The sequence below is a fragment of the Trachymyrmex cornetzi genome, unplaced genomic scaffold, assembly GCF_001594075.2.
Source record: "Trachymyrmex cornetzi isolate Tcor2-1 unplaced genomic scaffold, Tcor1.1 scaffold673, whole genome shotgun sequence".
Lineage (NCBI taxonomy): Eukaryota > Metazoa > Arthropoda > Insecta > Hymenoptera > Formicidae > Trachymyrmex > Trachymyrmex cornetzi.
Window position 1 is genome coordinate 82323 of NW_017299996.1, and position 13283 is coordinate 95605.

At 34.0% G+C, this 13283-nt stretch overlaps 1 protein-coding gene across 1 annotated transcript; it reads left to right on the top strand.

The window, feature by feature from the left end:
* The first annotated feature begins 1368 nt into the window (after positions 1-1368).
* Positions 1369-7410, top strand: eve (segmentation protein even-skipped). The gene is made up of 3 exons (XM_018517333.1): positions 1369-1474; positions 3628-3773; positions 6259-7410. Exons 1-3 carry the CDS (start codon positions 1369-1371, stop codon positions 7408-7410), a joined length of 1404 nt encoding a protein of 467 aa, XP_018372835.1.
* The last annotated feature ends 5873 nt before the right edge of the window (positions 7411-13283 follow it).

Sequence of the window (13283 nt, forward strand, 5' to 3'; positions counted from 1 at the left end):
TAAAGGATATAATTTGCATATAATTTCGCGGTTTCTTGTCGTATCTGCTACAATTTTCAACAATTTAACCCATTTAAATGCGTCATTAATTTATTTTACGAAAGACGAGAAAATTGCTATTGACGTGTGTTGTATCATTTTGGCGCGAGATTCGCGCAATTTGCTAAATTTAGAAAATCATAAGACTTAAAAAATATTTAATTACATACGGATATTTTTTTTCTGGGAATATATAGATATAGATAATTACAAAAGTGTCAAAACGTCTGCTAACAAAATATTGTGCTAAAATTTTCGAATTACAATACAATTCGTAATATTACAGTTTAAATATTTATATCGTGTATCATGTAGCATCCGTTATGCTATTTTCCGTGTCAATAACATTTTCAAGAGCTTTATATTCGTTGGGATATTAAACGAAAATTGTTTAAATTAGAAACTGACTGCGTTCAAACATGCTTGTTGCATTTAAATACATCTTGGAAGGAGCCTGCAGTTTACATATCCTTTTCACTTTAAAAAACAAATTACGATAGTTGACTAATCACGCTTTTTAAAAAAAAATACATTATTATAGTTAAAAACATTCATCTCATATAGTTTACGTCCCGATATTTATTATCAATGCTCAAAATATATAAGATATGTTATGTGCAACTTGTACGAAGTTAGCTTTATAAGTTTTGTATTTTTATTAATTGTGTTGTATTATACTAAATTTATATATCAATTTGTGCTTTAAAGCGTTTTTAGAACTAGTAATATATCGCTCGCGTAATCGATGATTTTGTTAGAAAAAAAAGCCTTATTCGCAGACAATTACTATACAAATTAAAACAAATAAGTATCATGTTAATATCCAACAAAGTGTAGATATTTGAGATTAACAAGTTTACTTCTTGACAAAACTACATAAAAATAATCATGCTCATTCGGGCTTACAATTAATGTTGGTGATCGCATAAGGCTCGTAAAATATTGATCGCTAATTAACGTACGTAGTTGGCAATAAAATTTCTCCATCCATTAATAAACACGTGATTACTCCGTTTACTGAAACCTGAAATACAATTTTTAATTCTTGTGCCAGCTTTGAATTATTTTCAAAGTTTTGGAGAAGTTTTAAACTTTTAATTTTTCATACTATAAATCTTGTATTTATGTATTTTCTTTTTTTCGAAATTTGTGCTTTTACCTACAATGGCCTGATCACTTTACTTGAAATGTTCGATCTGATATATTTCGCTATCAAGCAATATTAAAACTTGTAGACGTTTAAATACTTCCGTGATTGTGTTACATGTATGCACGAATAATATGACTGGTTAATATATACATGTGTTTTAATTGTTGTAAAGTAACAAGATGAGGAATCATTACGACGAAGAGAACAGCCCGGACAATAATCCGGAGGAGGACAACATTGTCGTTGACCAGGTGAACACGTCGCGCGGTTCGCACTCTGACAATGGTAAGTTCTATGAATATCTAGGAGTTTCATTTAAAAAATATTCCGCAAGTTTATCATTATAGGATTATGTAGGGTAGGCCTGTCCAATTTTTGAGTTCCGGAGACAAAACGCAAAGCTGTCGACGCAAAAAAATTCAATGCGGATAAGATTTCAAGGGACTGTAAAAGTGTTGATATGCATCTGAGTGACGCGCGCGCCGCGCGTTTATCAACATTTCATAATTCCTAAAATCTTACATTGAATTTTTTTGCGTCGATTACTTTGCGTTTTGGCTCTGAAGCTCAAATTGTACAGGCCTGATACAGGGCATTGTTAACGTGTGTAACACCATTATCATTGATAGTTTAATCGTATTTTTAATTGGACTAACCGCTCAAGTTAATTGTTGTGTATCGATAATAATAGACATATTGAATTGCGCGATTATATGAATAAAAAGTTTTTATTTTGTCTTTTTTATTTTCTTTCTATAATGTTGGACTTATGAGATCTTGTACGTATAAGAGAGAAGAGTAGTTATATTAATATCAAAATGTTAATCAAATATTAACATTAAATATTTGATATAATTAATTAGCCTATTCTCATGGGTGTACGTAGGGGGGGGGGGGGACAATGAGAAATAATTAAATTATGAAAATAATTTTTACGATAAAAAATTAAACACTTATTGTTGAATTTGTGACTCACACGTTATTCGGATGAAAAAGTTACTGAAGATCCCCGAATGATAATTTTAATAAGTTTTGTGTGAAGATATGTAGCTATAACAAGTATCGGTTCGAAAACGCATTTACTTTCGTTTAATTACCATCATAGTCGCGTGACAATAACTTCTCTTCATGTTTGCGACATTAAAAACGCGAGAATTGATGCCGAGAAATGATAGCATTTTCATTTCTTTTTATTATCGCATCGTTTCCTGTCTTATTTTCGGCTATTTTATGTGATTTGCGTTATTATCGTGGCGCAGTTTCACGTTTGTTCCACGCAACTACAAACCAGGAAAAATCCAAGAGGTTGTAGAAAAGTTAAAGGGAAACCGACCGGAAGTATCTCTGTAAAACCACGTTTTCTACCTTGCTATTTTCTAACAGATTTTTACCTGCTGTTAGTTTCTTTTGACCTTTGTCATTACAAGCTTAAACTTATTATGTCTTTAAGGTGACAATATAGAGATTGAAATGGCACAACTTTACAACATCGACTCTCTTAAAGAATGTATGACAAAAAACATCTTTTGTTGTCATACATCCCTGCAACTTATCGCTTTTAGCTTTCTAATTATATATTTCACCGAAGCTAGTTCGAAGTACTACTTTGAAATTGCCTGGTTGACGTTAAAATATTGGGATTGAACTGACACAGCTTTACAATATTGACTTTCTTAAAGAATATATAACTAGAAACATCCTTTATACCTTTGTAAGTTATAATACGTCTGTTAACGTAAAAGTTCTTGTTAGTTTCTAACAGCTTTTCTGCTGTTAGTTGCGTTTGTCGCTAAGCTAACTTTTTATATTTTATTCTCTCTTTCGAAAAATTTGTGCTGCTTTTGTAATTTATACAAAGCTATTGTATATACTTCGAAATAACTTGTTTGGGTAACGTGAAAATAGGAACTGAGTTGGCAGCTTTAGCACTCCTTGTTACATCTCCATAAATGTAAAAATACTTAAATCCGAGACATCGGCACTAGTTGGTGTGACAAAAAGAAGGATTTGCGGCTTTGTACGCATTTTGTTTCTTTACGGAGCAAGTTGTGTAAAAGAAAGGCGGATTTGCATGGTTTTACTATTTTGGTTAATTTTGAACATAATATATATAGTTTCTTGTCAAATTCCGCTCATTTTAAAACTGAAAATATTTAGATTGAAGACAAAATCAATAAAAAAAATCACACTTATATTCTCAGTTTATCACTAAAGGGAACGAAATTGCTCGTCAATACGCGAATTAATTGTGTAAAATAATCTTGTAATATGTGCAAAAATATTCTCTCAAAATGATTCAAATTATTCACTAGCGTATTAAGGAAGATTGTAACGTTCAGCATTTTATGCAGATCTACAATCGTCGACTTCGCGTCTCAATCAACACCAGCAACAACAGTCTCAGCAGCAACATCAGCAGACGTCAATCCCTCCTATAGATCCTAACGTGAGGAGATATAGAACCGCCTTTACGAGGGAGCAACTAACTCGGCTAGAAAGCGAATTTAGCAGAGAGAATTATGTCAGCCGACCGAGAAGATGCGAATTGGCTACACAGCTTAACTTGCCGGAATCTACGATAAAGGTAAAAAATGATAAGTCACACATTAACTCTCTATAACGCCATTTAGTTTTGAAGTCACACATTCCCTATTTACGCATACTTAAATTTTATTCGATTTTTTTACCATAATTGAGCGTATATGTATTTTACTATTGTTTAATTTTTTTTATCGTAACGTCATAATAAAAAAATCTACAGTCTTAATTAATTTATTCTTGCTATGTTTATTGTTATATGTGTGTGTAAGTATTGTGACTTCAAAATTATATAAATTATTTTTTCATAATAAAACATTTAAAAAATTGAAAGTTAACTGTTAGTTTCCTAAGATCAGTATTTACTAGTTACACATTTGTAATCTTCTTTACAACACGAAAAAAACTAGATTATATAGAGTTAAAGATTTCACAGTCTCAATAGTTTTTTTCTTCGTTTTATCGATATATTTCACGTTTATCAATCAGAAACATTGAAATAATTGTGCATTGTTCGTGCAAAATCGATGACAGAATTATTTAACGTTTGCACTTGGGACAGTTTTCAGTCTCTGTCAAAACAGAATAGTAAAAAATATAACTTCGATCTCTTCCATTAGATAAACGTTAGATTGAATATTAAGACTGATGCCGTGAATTGATCGAGAATGAGCAAACGTTTACTCGATAAATAGTGACTTCATTTGTGATCGGTGCAATAACATTTTCCATTAGCGCTTTCGTGTTTGATTGAGGAATTTGCGGCGGATTATTAAGAAAATCCTTCAATCATTTAATAATAAACATGCGAATAAAAGTCGAGCTTAAATTTTTCTTTTTTGTAGATATTTATATCTTTTCATTGCAATATAATTTTCTCTTTCTCTAATTCCGTCTTCTTTACTGAAATTATATTTAAGACATTTAAGTAATATAGTTGTATTTAAATAATAATAGTATAATCATTAGCCCTTGTTTATGGTTTTATTTGACAATTTCGAGAGTTTTATTATATTTATAATAATAGTATTCCTCGTGTGTCCCGATTTAATTTCTCACGGCCACCACACGTCGTGTCCGCGAAGACAAGGATCCCTAAAGTCAAGCGGTTTAATAAAAGGCAATTAGTGACGTTTTTGTTCGCGCGAGCCGCCGAGAGCTGCCGATGGATATTTCTTGCCGTGGCCAGCTGCGGCCATATTTGATCGGCGATTATAGCCTCGAGAGAGCGATTCAACGGCAGCGATTCTCGGCCTTTGATCCTTCTCTCTCGCGTGTCCCGCGACAGTGCCGTAACTTCGATAGATCCCGCGGAAATCCTGACGGATCAGAACGAGGACTCCTCCCCTATCTCACGTATGTGCATACGTAGCCGCATATTAACGTTTCGGGGACCGACGGTTTAGTCACGGCCCTGATCGAGGGGTGACCGGTCGGGCGAAAGTGTTAAACGGCTCAATTAGCGACTGTCTCGCGGCCCACCTCGGACTTTAATGGATCTCTCTTAATTTCTCGTCTCGCGGCAGCTCGCACTCGCCTCGGTTGGCGGTCGTAAAACGGCGGCGAACAACGGAGAGGAGGGGAACGGCGAAGAGGTGTTAAATGACGGTAAACGTCCCGCACGAATTACCGGTATAATCGTTCGCCGCCTCCGAGAATTCTCTACATTCGTGAATCTACGTATCCGAGCGCTTATCTTATAGAAATATAGGTATATACTCCTAAGACCGCGCCAAGTCTCGTTCTGTTAAAACAGTAGTCATTTTCATACTCTAATAGCCGTTTTTAAACGGTAGGAAAAGACCCGCGTTTCGATTCTCGGCTCGCACATAAACGTCGAATAAAAAGCTAAACAGACATGGGGAAGCGAAATCGATTATTTCTTACGAGTTATCGAGAGAGATTCTTAATAATTACCTACGTAGTTGAAACATTTTTATGCCAAACGGTTACACTCAAATTTTTGTGTTAATTTAACACAAGATGAATATGTTAGATAGTACAACACGAATATTATGTAACAAAATTGAGGCAAAAAAAGATACTGACACAATTTGTAAGCAAACTGTGGAATCATATTTTTTCAATAAAATTAACCTTCATATGTTAAATTAGCATATATTTTATTCATTTATCTTATTGTTAAAATTTATGTTTTAAAACGTGTTACTTTTATGTTATTTATCAACTTACTCATTTTGACACTAAGAAATATTGAATATCAATTTAACAGAAATTTTCCAACTACACTGAAGAGAAAATGATGTCACATCAACAGCATTAGTCTAATTAAAAATAATCTTGTTGATTCAATAACATTTTTATTAATGAAAGAAATAAAATTGTATCGAAATATGAGCATATATAACGTATTTATTTCACTAATAAAATTATATAAATTAACAAAATTATTTTTAGCTAAAATAATACTGTTGATACAACATAATTTTTTTAGTGTATATATTATATAATTGCAAAGAAATTTTATTTTGAAAAAAAATTAATCATAGTTATAGAAACGTTTTTTCCAGGTGTGGTTCCAAAATCGACGCATGAAAGATAAGAGGCAACGGTTATCCTTGTCATGGCCTTTCTCATGGAATTCGGATCCTACTCTAGCGGCAGCGTTGCTCGCGGCTGCCTCGGCTGGCACGTTTTCGCACATGGGTTACCCGACTATTCCCCCGTCGAATTTACCGGCGACGACACATTTGGCCCCTTCGGCATCACCGTATCCGAACGCGGCCGCGGCTGCGGCTGCGTCTACTTATTATCGTTACGGGTATCACCCGGCCAACTCGGTGACCGCGCTCCATCGGCCACACGTCCGCCCTTTGAGCGGCCCTTATCCCGCACCCTCGCACCTATCGCTGCCCTCGCACCCGTCGATGCCGCCGCTGCATATTCTGTCGAGTATGTCGAGTATGCAGATGCCAAACATCGCTGCTTCCGCCTTTCCCATCGGCAATCCACCTCCTCCTCCTCCTCCCCCTCCTGTCACCATGCCATATCGGCCGCCGTTGATCGAAGAACTTAGCCCGGTAAATTCTTCCTCCTCCAGCGAGTACGATTACGGAGCGAGTCCTCCTAGTCAGTTGTCGCATCCACCGTCGCATCACTCGGTCCAGCAGCTGCCGCTGCCGCTGGCGCATTCGCATCCGGATCATTCGCATCACGCGCATCGCCTTACCGCACCCGTCATGCCAATAATATCGCGAGATAGACTCAACAGCGGCGAGCAGCCGATGAGACTAAACGGTATGAGTGTACCGGTCATGACGGTACTGCCATTCGAGAACAACGTGAGCAACGCTTCGTATCATCACGTGCCGATTCCTTCGACGTCGGATATATCAGCCTTGTCGTCGCTTTCGTTGAACAAGTCTGAGAAGGAGCTGGAGGAGGAGAAGAAGGAGAAAGAGAAGGAGAAGGAGGAGAAGGAGAAGAAGGAAAAGGAAAAGAAGGAGAAGGAGGAAAAGGAAAAGAAGGAAAAGGAAGAGAAGGAGAAGGAGGAGCAAGAGCAGCATCAGCATCAACATCGTCAGCAGCTACCTTATCCATTTCACCCATCTCAGCCATCTCAGCCACCTCAGTCGTCGCAGCAACGACAGCTACGGCATCCACCGCAGCCCAAGTTGTTTCAGCCATACAAGAACGACAAGGATCAAAACGGTACGATGTAAAATAAAACAATGATAAGATATAATAGGTGCTTTCCATTTGATGACACAAGTCGACACAAGTGTCGTTCTAGCTTTATCACTCTCTGAATGTCAAGAAGGATAGAACGACGCTTGTGTCGACTTGTGTCGACCTGTGTCATCAAATGGAAAGCATCCAATATGATTTCTTCTCGCCGTACACGGCTGTGACTATAATCGCAATCGATTGGCGATAATCGTGTATATATGTAAATATCTGTATATACATTTGCATAACACGCATGTCGTATGTAGGGTTTCAGTCGGGAGAGGGGGTGGGGGCAAAATTTGATCTTTACACAAAACTTATCGATATATCTTATTAAAGTCAACCTCTGAAAATCTTCGGCTTTTTTACGAGTAACGCGTGAGCCACGAATTGATATAAGCTAATTTAACTTTCCATAAAAATGATTTTTCATCAAATGATTTTCATAATTTAATTGTTTCTCTTTGCCCATGATAACATGCGCTTTTCCCAATTATCACCTAATGTTACGTTGTATATTATACAAATATTCTTTGTACATATATATTTGTACACATGCAGTAATGTACATTTGTACACATGTAAGATAATTATTTTTTAGTTGAATGTATTATATTTAGCCATCTAATGGTTTAATATTTCTTAATAATTGGGGATAATGGGAATATGGAGAGCGCGTGTGCTAGGTAATAAAGTGGCGATCCATTTAGCGGGTTTTCTTTTAAGATTCAGACACTGTCGTAAATTTCAAATGTCTTAGACTCGACTTGCGTATTATCTCTACGATTCCGGAATTGCACATTTACACAATCGCTGTCTCACGTCACTTCCTAAAATATCGTGATATGACGTAATATACATACACACACACATACACATATATATATATATATTTATACATATACATGTATTGTGTATATACATATATCCGTTAATTAATTTTTTGCAAAGATAAATTAATCCATTGGAAAATATACATTGGTAAATTTATTACAATGAGATGTATATTTATGACAGCGATTGTGTATACGTGTGTATATGTACGAGTAAAGCATGTGCCAGATCAGAAATATTTTATTCATTAATATAATATCATTTATTATGTTCATAATTCATTTATTAAAAATACAAAAAAAACTTTAAAATACAAAAATTAAAAAAATTATAGGAAAAGAAATAGAAAAAAAAGAACAAATAAATAATTACATAATATGCAAATATATATTTTTTAAATTATTTTAAAATATCTATAATATGATAAACTACATCGGGAAAAATTAAATTGGATATTTCTTGCTCCGTTAAATATATAAATAATAAATGCATTTTTATAACTCACACTTTTATATATTCGTACATATATAATATTTGACTCTTTTGCACGTATGTTTTTTATTATTAGTGTTATTAGTATTATTAATAAGTATGATATACGTTTAATTTTTATTTTTTGTACCTGTATGCTTTTTTATTATTAGCATTATTAGTATTATTAATAAATACGACGTACGTATAATTTTTTTTTTCATACATATATGTTTTTTATTATTAGCGTTATTAGTATTATTAATAGGTACGATGTATGTATAATTTTTATTTTTTATATATGTATGTTTTTTTTATTATTAGCGTTATTAGTATTATTAATAGGTACAATGTGCGTATAATTTTTTTTTCATACATGTACGTGAATTTATTTTTTAAGCATTTATTTTTTATTACTTCATAATATCGAAATTGATAATATTGTGAATTTTACCTCGACGATCTCGGCGAGATGTTAAAAAACAAACGAGCAAAAATATAATATTTAAAAAATTAATATTATCAAGTATTATTTTTTTAGTATGTTTACAACTATGTATTTGTATAAATATTACATTAATTCATTTTTAAGCATTTATATATCGATTTTTTTGTCAATATGTATTTCATCTTTGTTTTGTACTTGTATCTTTATATTTGCCTTTTTTTGTATTATATTTTCGTCTTTTTGTATTTCGTATTATCAATAAAGTGAGGAATCTTGACTCGCCGACGAAATGTCGAAAAACAAATGAGCGGGAATACAGGGTAGAGCGGGGCTATTCATCGTCAGTTTCAACTTCAAAATAATATGAAGATTTACGACGGCAAACAATATCTGTTTGCAATGACGTGCTTACAACTCTACATTATACAATCATGATTGCTCCTTGAGAACACAAGCACAACTTTTAAATATTCAGTACGTTTTGTTTAGAAACATAAACATTATTGCGAGAAATGGGTAAAACTACAGAATAGGGGACCCCCCTCCTATGACCTTGACCTTGACATATGTTGTCAAGGTCATGATCCTGAGTAACCTCCAACAAGTTTTAGCCGTCGCTCGTCCTTCGTTAAAAAGTTATTAACAAAAGAAGTTTGAAAAATAACGTATTATTTTTGCTTTATATGCAATATTAAATACTATTCTACATAGGTTTTGACTTTCAGGGGCGCACGACTCTCACCCCCTCTCCTCCCTGCTTCAGGGACGCACGACTCTCACCTTCGACTCTCATCCCCCTCCCGCCTGCTTCAGGGGCGCACGACTTTCCAGGGATGAGAGTCAAAGGTGAGAGTCGTGCGCCCCTGAAGCAGGGGGGAGGGGGTGAGAGTCGGAGGTGAGAGTCGTGCGCCAATGAAGGGTCAAAACCTATATAGAATAGTATTCAATATTGCATATATAGCAGAAATAATATATTATTTTTCGAACTTCTTTTGTTAATAACTCTTTAACGAAGGACGAGCGACAGCTAAAAGTTGGTGGAGGTTACTCAGGGTCATGACCTTGACAACATATGTCAAGGTCAAGGTCATAGGAGGGGGGTCCCCTATTCTGTAGAATTACCGAGAAATGGACAAAAAAGGCCCCTCAGTATTATTTTTTAATATAATTTTATTTTGTATTTTTACTTTATATGTATGTTTTATTGTATATCGAAGTCATCATACCAAACAATTATACAAAGATTACTGATCTGGCACTTAATATTCTCCTTCTAAAAGACGATGAGAGGAAGCTTCCTTTTCAACAGCGTGTGATTTTCAATTGTTTCATACTTCTGTACTTTTGCCACGAAATGTACATATAATGGTGTTATCATTAATATCGTATTACTGCGCAATGAAACTATCTTTGAGGAATGGACTAATCTAAGCTGTTTAGAGATGTGGCAAAATAAAACAGGAAACAATTCTATTAATTCCTTTGTTTAACTTTATTCACTTTTGTACGCGAATAATTAACATACATGCAGTAAAAAACCGTTATTATGATCTCTTTTTCAGCGAAAAGTTTTTAATAAATCTTTGATGTAACAAATGTCATTATGTAGTTGAATAAAGATCAAAATACGGTAATAATTATATGTGTTTCTTTAATTGAACTTGATGCCTCCGTTCCGTATTCGCATAACTTCATTAATTAAAAATCCCGAAAATAACATCGGCAACTGTATTTTGATACTATGCAATAATAGCTTGATACAACGAAAAGGGTGAAATGAAAGCTGATGGCGAAATTAAATACGACTTCATATAATTATGCACGTAAATATAGCTTGTGGTTTTTAATCTCTATATCGATTTTAAAACAACAAATTCGCATAAAGAGATATCTGATTTAACAAACAGCCGCCATTTACGAATTATTAGTATATAATTTACAGTTTTATTCTCTCTCTCTCTCTCTCTATCCTTTCGGGCCATTTCGCTTCAAGAGATTTATTTGTAAATATCCATGCGAAATATCGATTTCGATGAACAACTTGACATTTTATTTATATAAACTATAAGTTGTGACTTAGGGGAGACCGGGGCTGGTTGTCGTACGGGGTTGATTGTCAAAATGCTTAAACTCAAACAAGACACGGCAGAAAAATCTCTTTTCTTGACTGTAGATAGCTGATATAATATTAATTTGTTGCGTAAAATGGTTTGCACCACAAGCATTGTATATATTATTTATAGCGATTTTTGAGAAAATGAAGTTGGTGAGTAAATTTTTATAATCACCTATTTTGTTGTTTGACAAGTCTTTGGCATTATTAATCGTAATATTCTTGTATTCGTAGGAAATGACATATCTTAGAAGATCTTTGCTACAATTAAATAATCATTATTCTGACTAAGTTTGTGAATACAATCTCTTTTATTAAAAATTGCTATGTGGGGTAGATTGACTAAAATGAGACGAGATTAGGTGACAATTAATTTTTTAATATCTTTAGAGGACACATTTTCAGAGAATATACTTACAAATATATTATATTTCATATAGATGTATATTTTTTCATTTTTTATATAGAAACTATGGTACAAAAGCAAATTACGTATTTTATGATTAAAATAACTATTTTATTTATATTAATACTATAATTACTATTATTTCTCAAAATATAGAACTGATATTAAAATAAAAATTGTGTTTTTTATATGTATTGTCCATAACAAATATGCTACTGCCAATCCTAGAACGTGTGACAATCAATCCAGAACACGGGGATAATTGTCATATTTTCGCAGCATCATTTAAAATTAAATAACTTATTTTTATGATATGATAAATGTACGAGTAATATTTTTTTTAATACCTAAAGAATGTAGGTATATTGTAACATATATAATATTTCAAAATCAGGCATCCACTTTTTTCTAAAAATCAATAATCAAAAACTGTGACAATCGGTCCCGGTCTCCCCTCTACTTAATTAATTTAATAAAATAAATTTATTAACTATATACGTAAAGTGGCATTTATTCAACTGGTAAGTTGTCAGAATTCTTCGCTGATTGTATTTAATGTAATGATTATTATTTCGACAATGGAATGTAAATATTAAATGTAATTCGAATTTTAATATCATTAAGCAAATATGTAAGACAAATATTTTATGTGTATATAAACATATATCTACATGCGAGCACGTCTATTAGAGGAATTATTATTATACAGGGTATTTCAAAGTTTACTCAATTTATTTGTTAATGCTAAATATATTAAAAGACTTGATATCAAAATGACATTTCTAATTCGTCTTTGTCCTCTCCTTGCGGCGTATATATGGAAATACATATTCAAAGGATATATTGGTGTGATATAATTAAATTCTTCACTTTCTTTCCGTGGCGTACTTCGTAGTTTTAGCAAACTGTCTAATATCATACTACGCTACGACGAATTCGCCGCGTACGGGACAGTTGGCATAAAGCGGGAGACTCTGGGACGCCATTTTGCCGACAATAAAATATCCCGGATGCCCGGGGGTTGCCTCTTATCTTTCCTATTATCGATAGCTGGCCGTGGACCAATATGGCTACGGCAGCGGTTGCCATGGCTACGTTCGGTATCTCGCTTCGGGATGGGGGCCCCATCATCCACGCTATTATCGCGCTTCGCCGTAAATAAGGAGGAGGCATTCTCCCTCATCTCCGGAGGAACGATTCCGAAGCATCCATTCTCTCCTTCTTTCTCACGACTCTGCGAAGGGATCAGGCGAAACGATTCCGTCTCGCGTCCACGCGATATCGCACAGTTATTTCAAGCTGAACGAACGCTGATTGCAGAAAATTGCAGAAAATTGCAGAAAATTGCAGAAAATTGCGTTTTCCAGAACCGAACGTTTTTATTTTGGAGAAAATTTATAACTGTACGTTATACGTCTCTCTCGACAGAAACGACGTATATTAATTAACATTGATCAGCATGAAAACGTAAATATATAGAAATAATGGCTTATATACGATATAAACACGATATGCGCACAGAAAAAAAAATTTCTTTGAATTTAATAAATTTTATTGTGTCCAAATAAAGATTGTTATTTGGAACGGTCCAAAC

Coding starts and splice junctions, on each gene's coding strand:
- eve (XM_018517333.1), top strand. CDS start 1,369: ATGAGGAATCATTACGACGAAGAGAACAGCCCGGACAATAATCCGGAG. Junction 1,475..3,627: donor CGGTTCGCACTCTGACAATG/GTAAGTTCTATG, acceptor TCCCTCCTATAG/ATCCTAACGTGAGGAGATAT. Junction 3,774..6,258: donor TGCCGGAATCTACGATAAAG/GTAAAAAATGAT, acceptor CGTTTTTTCCAG/GTGTGGTTCCAAAATCGACG.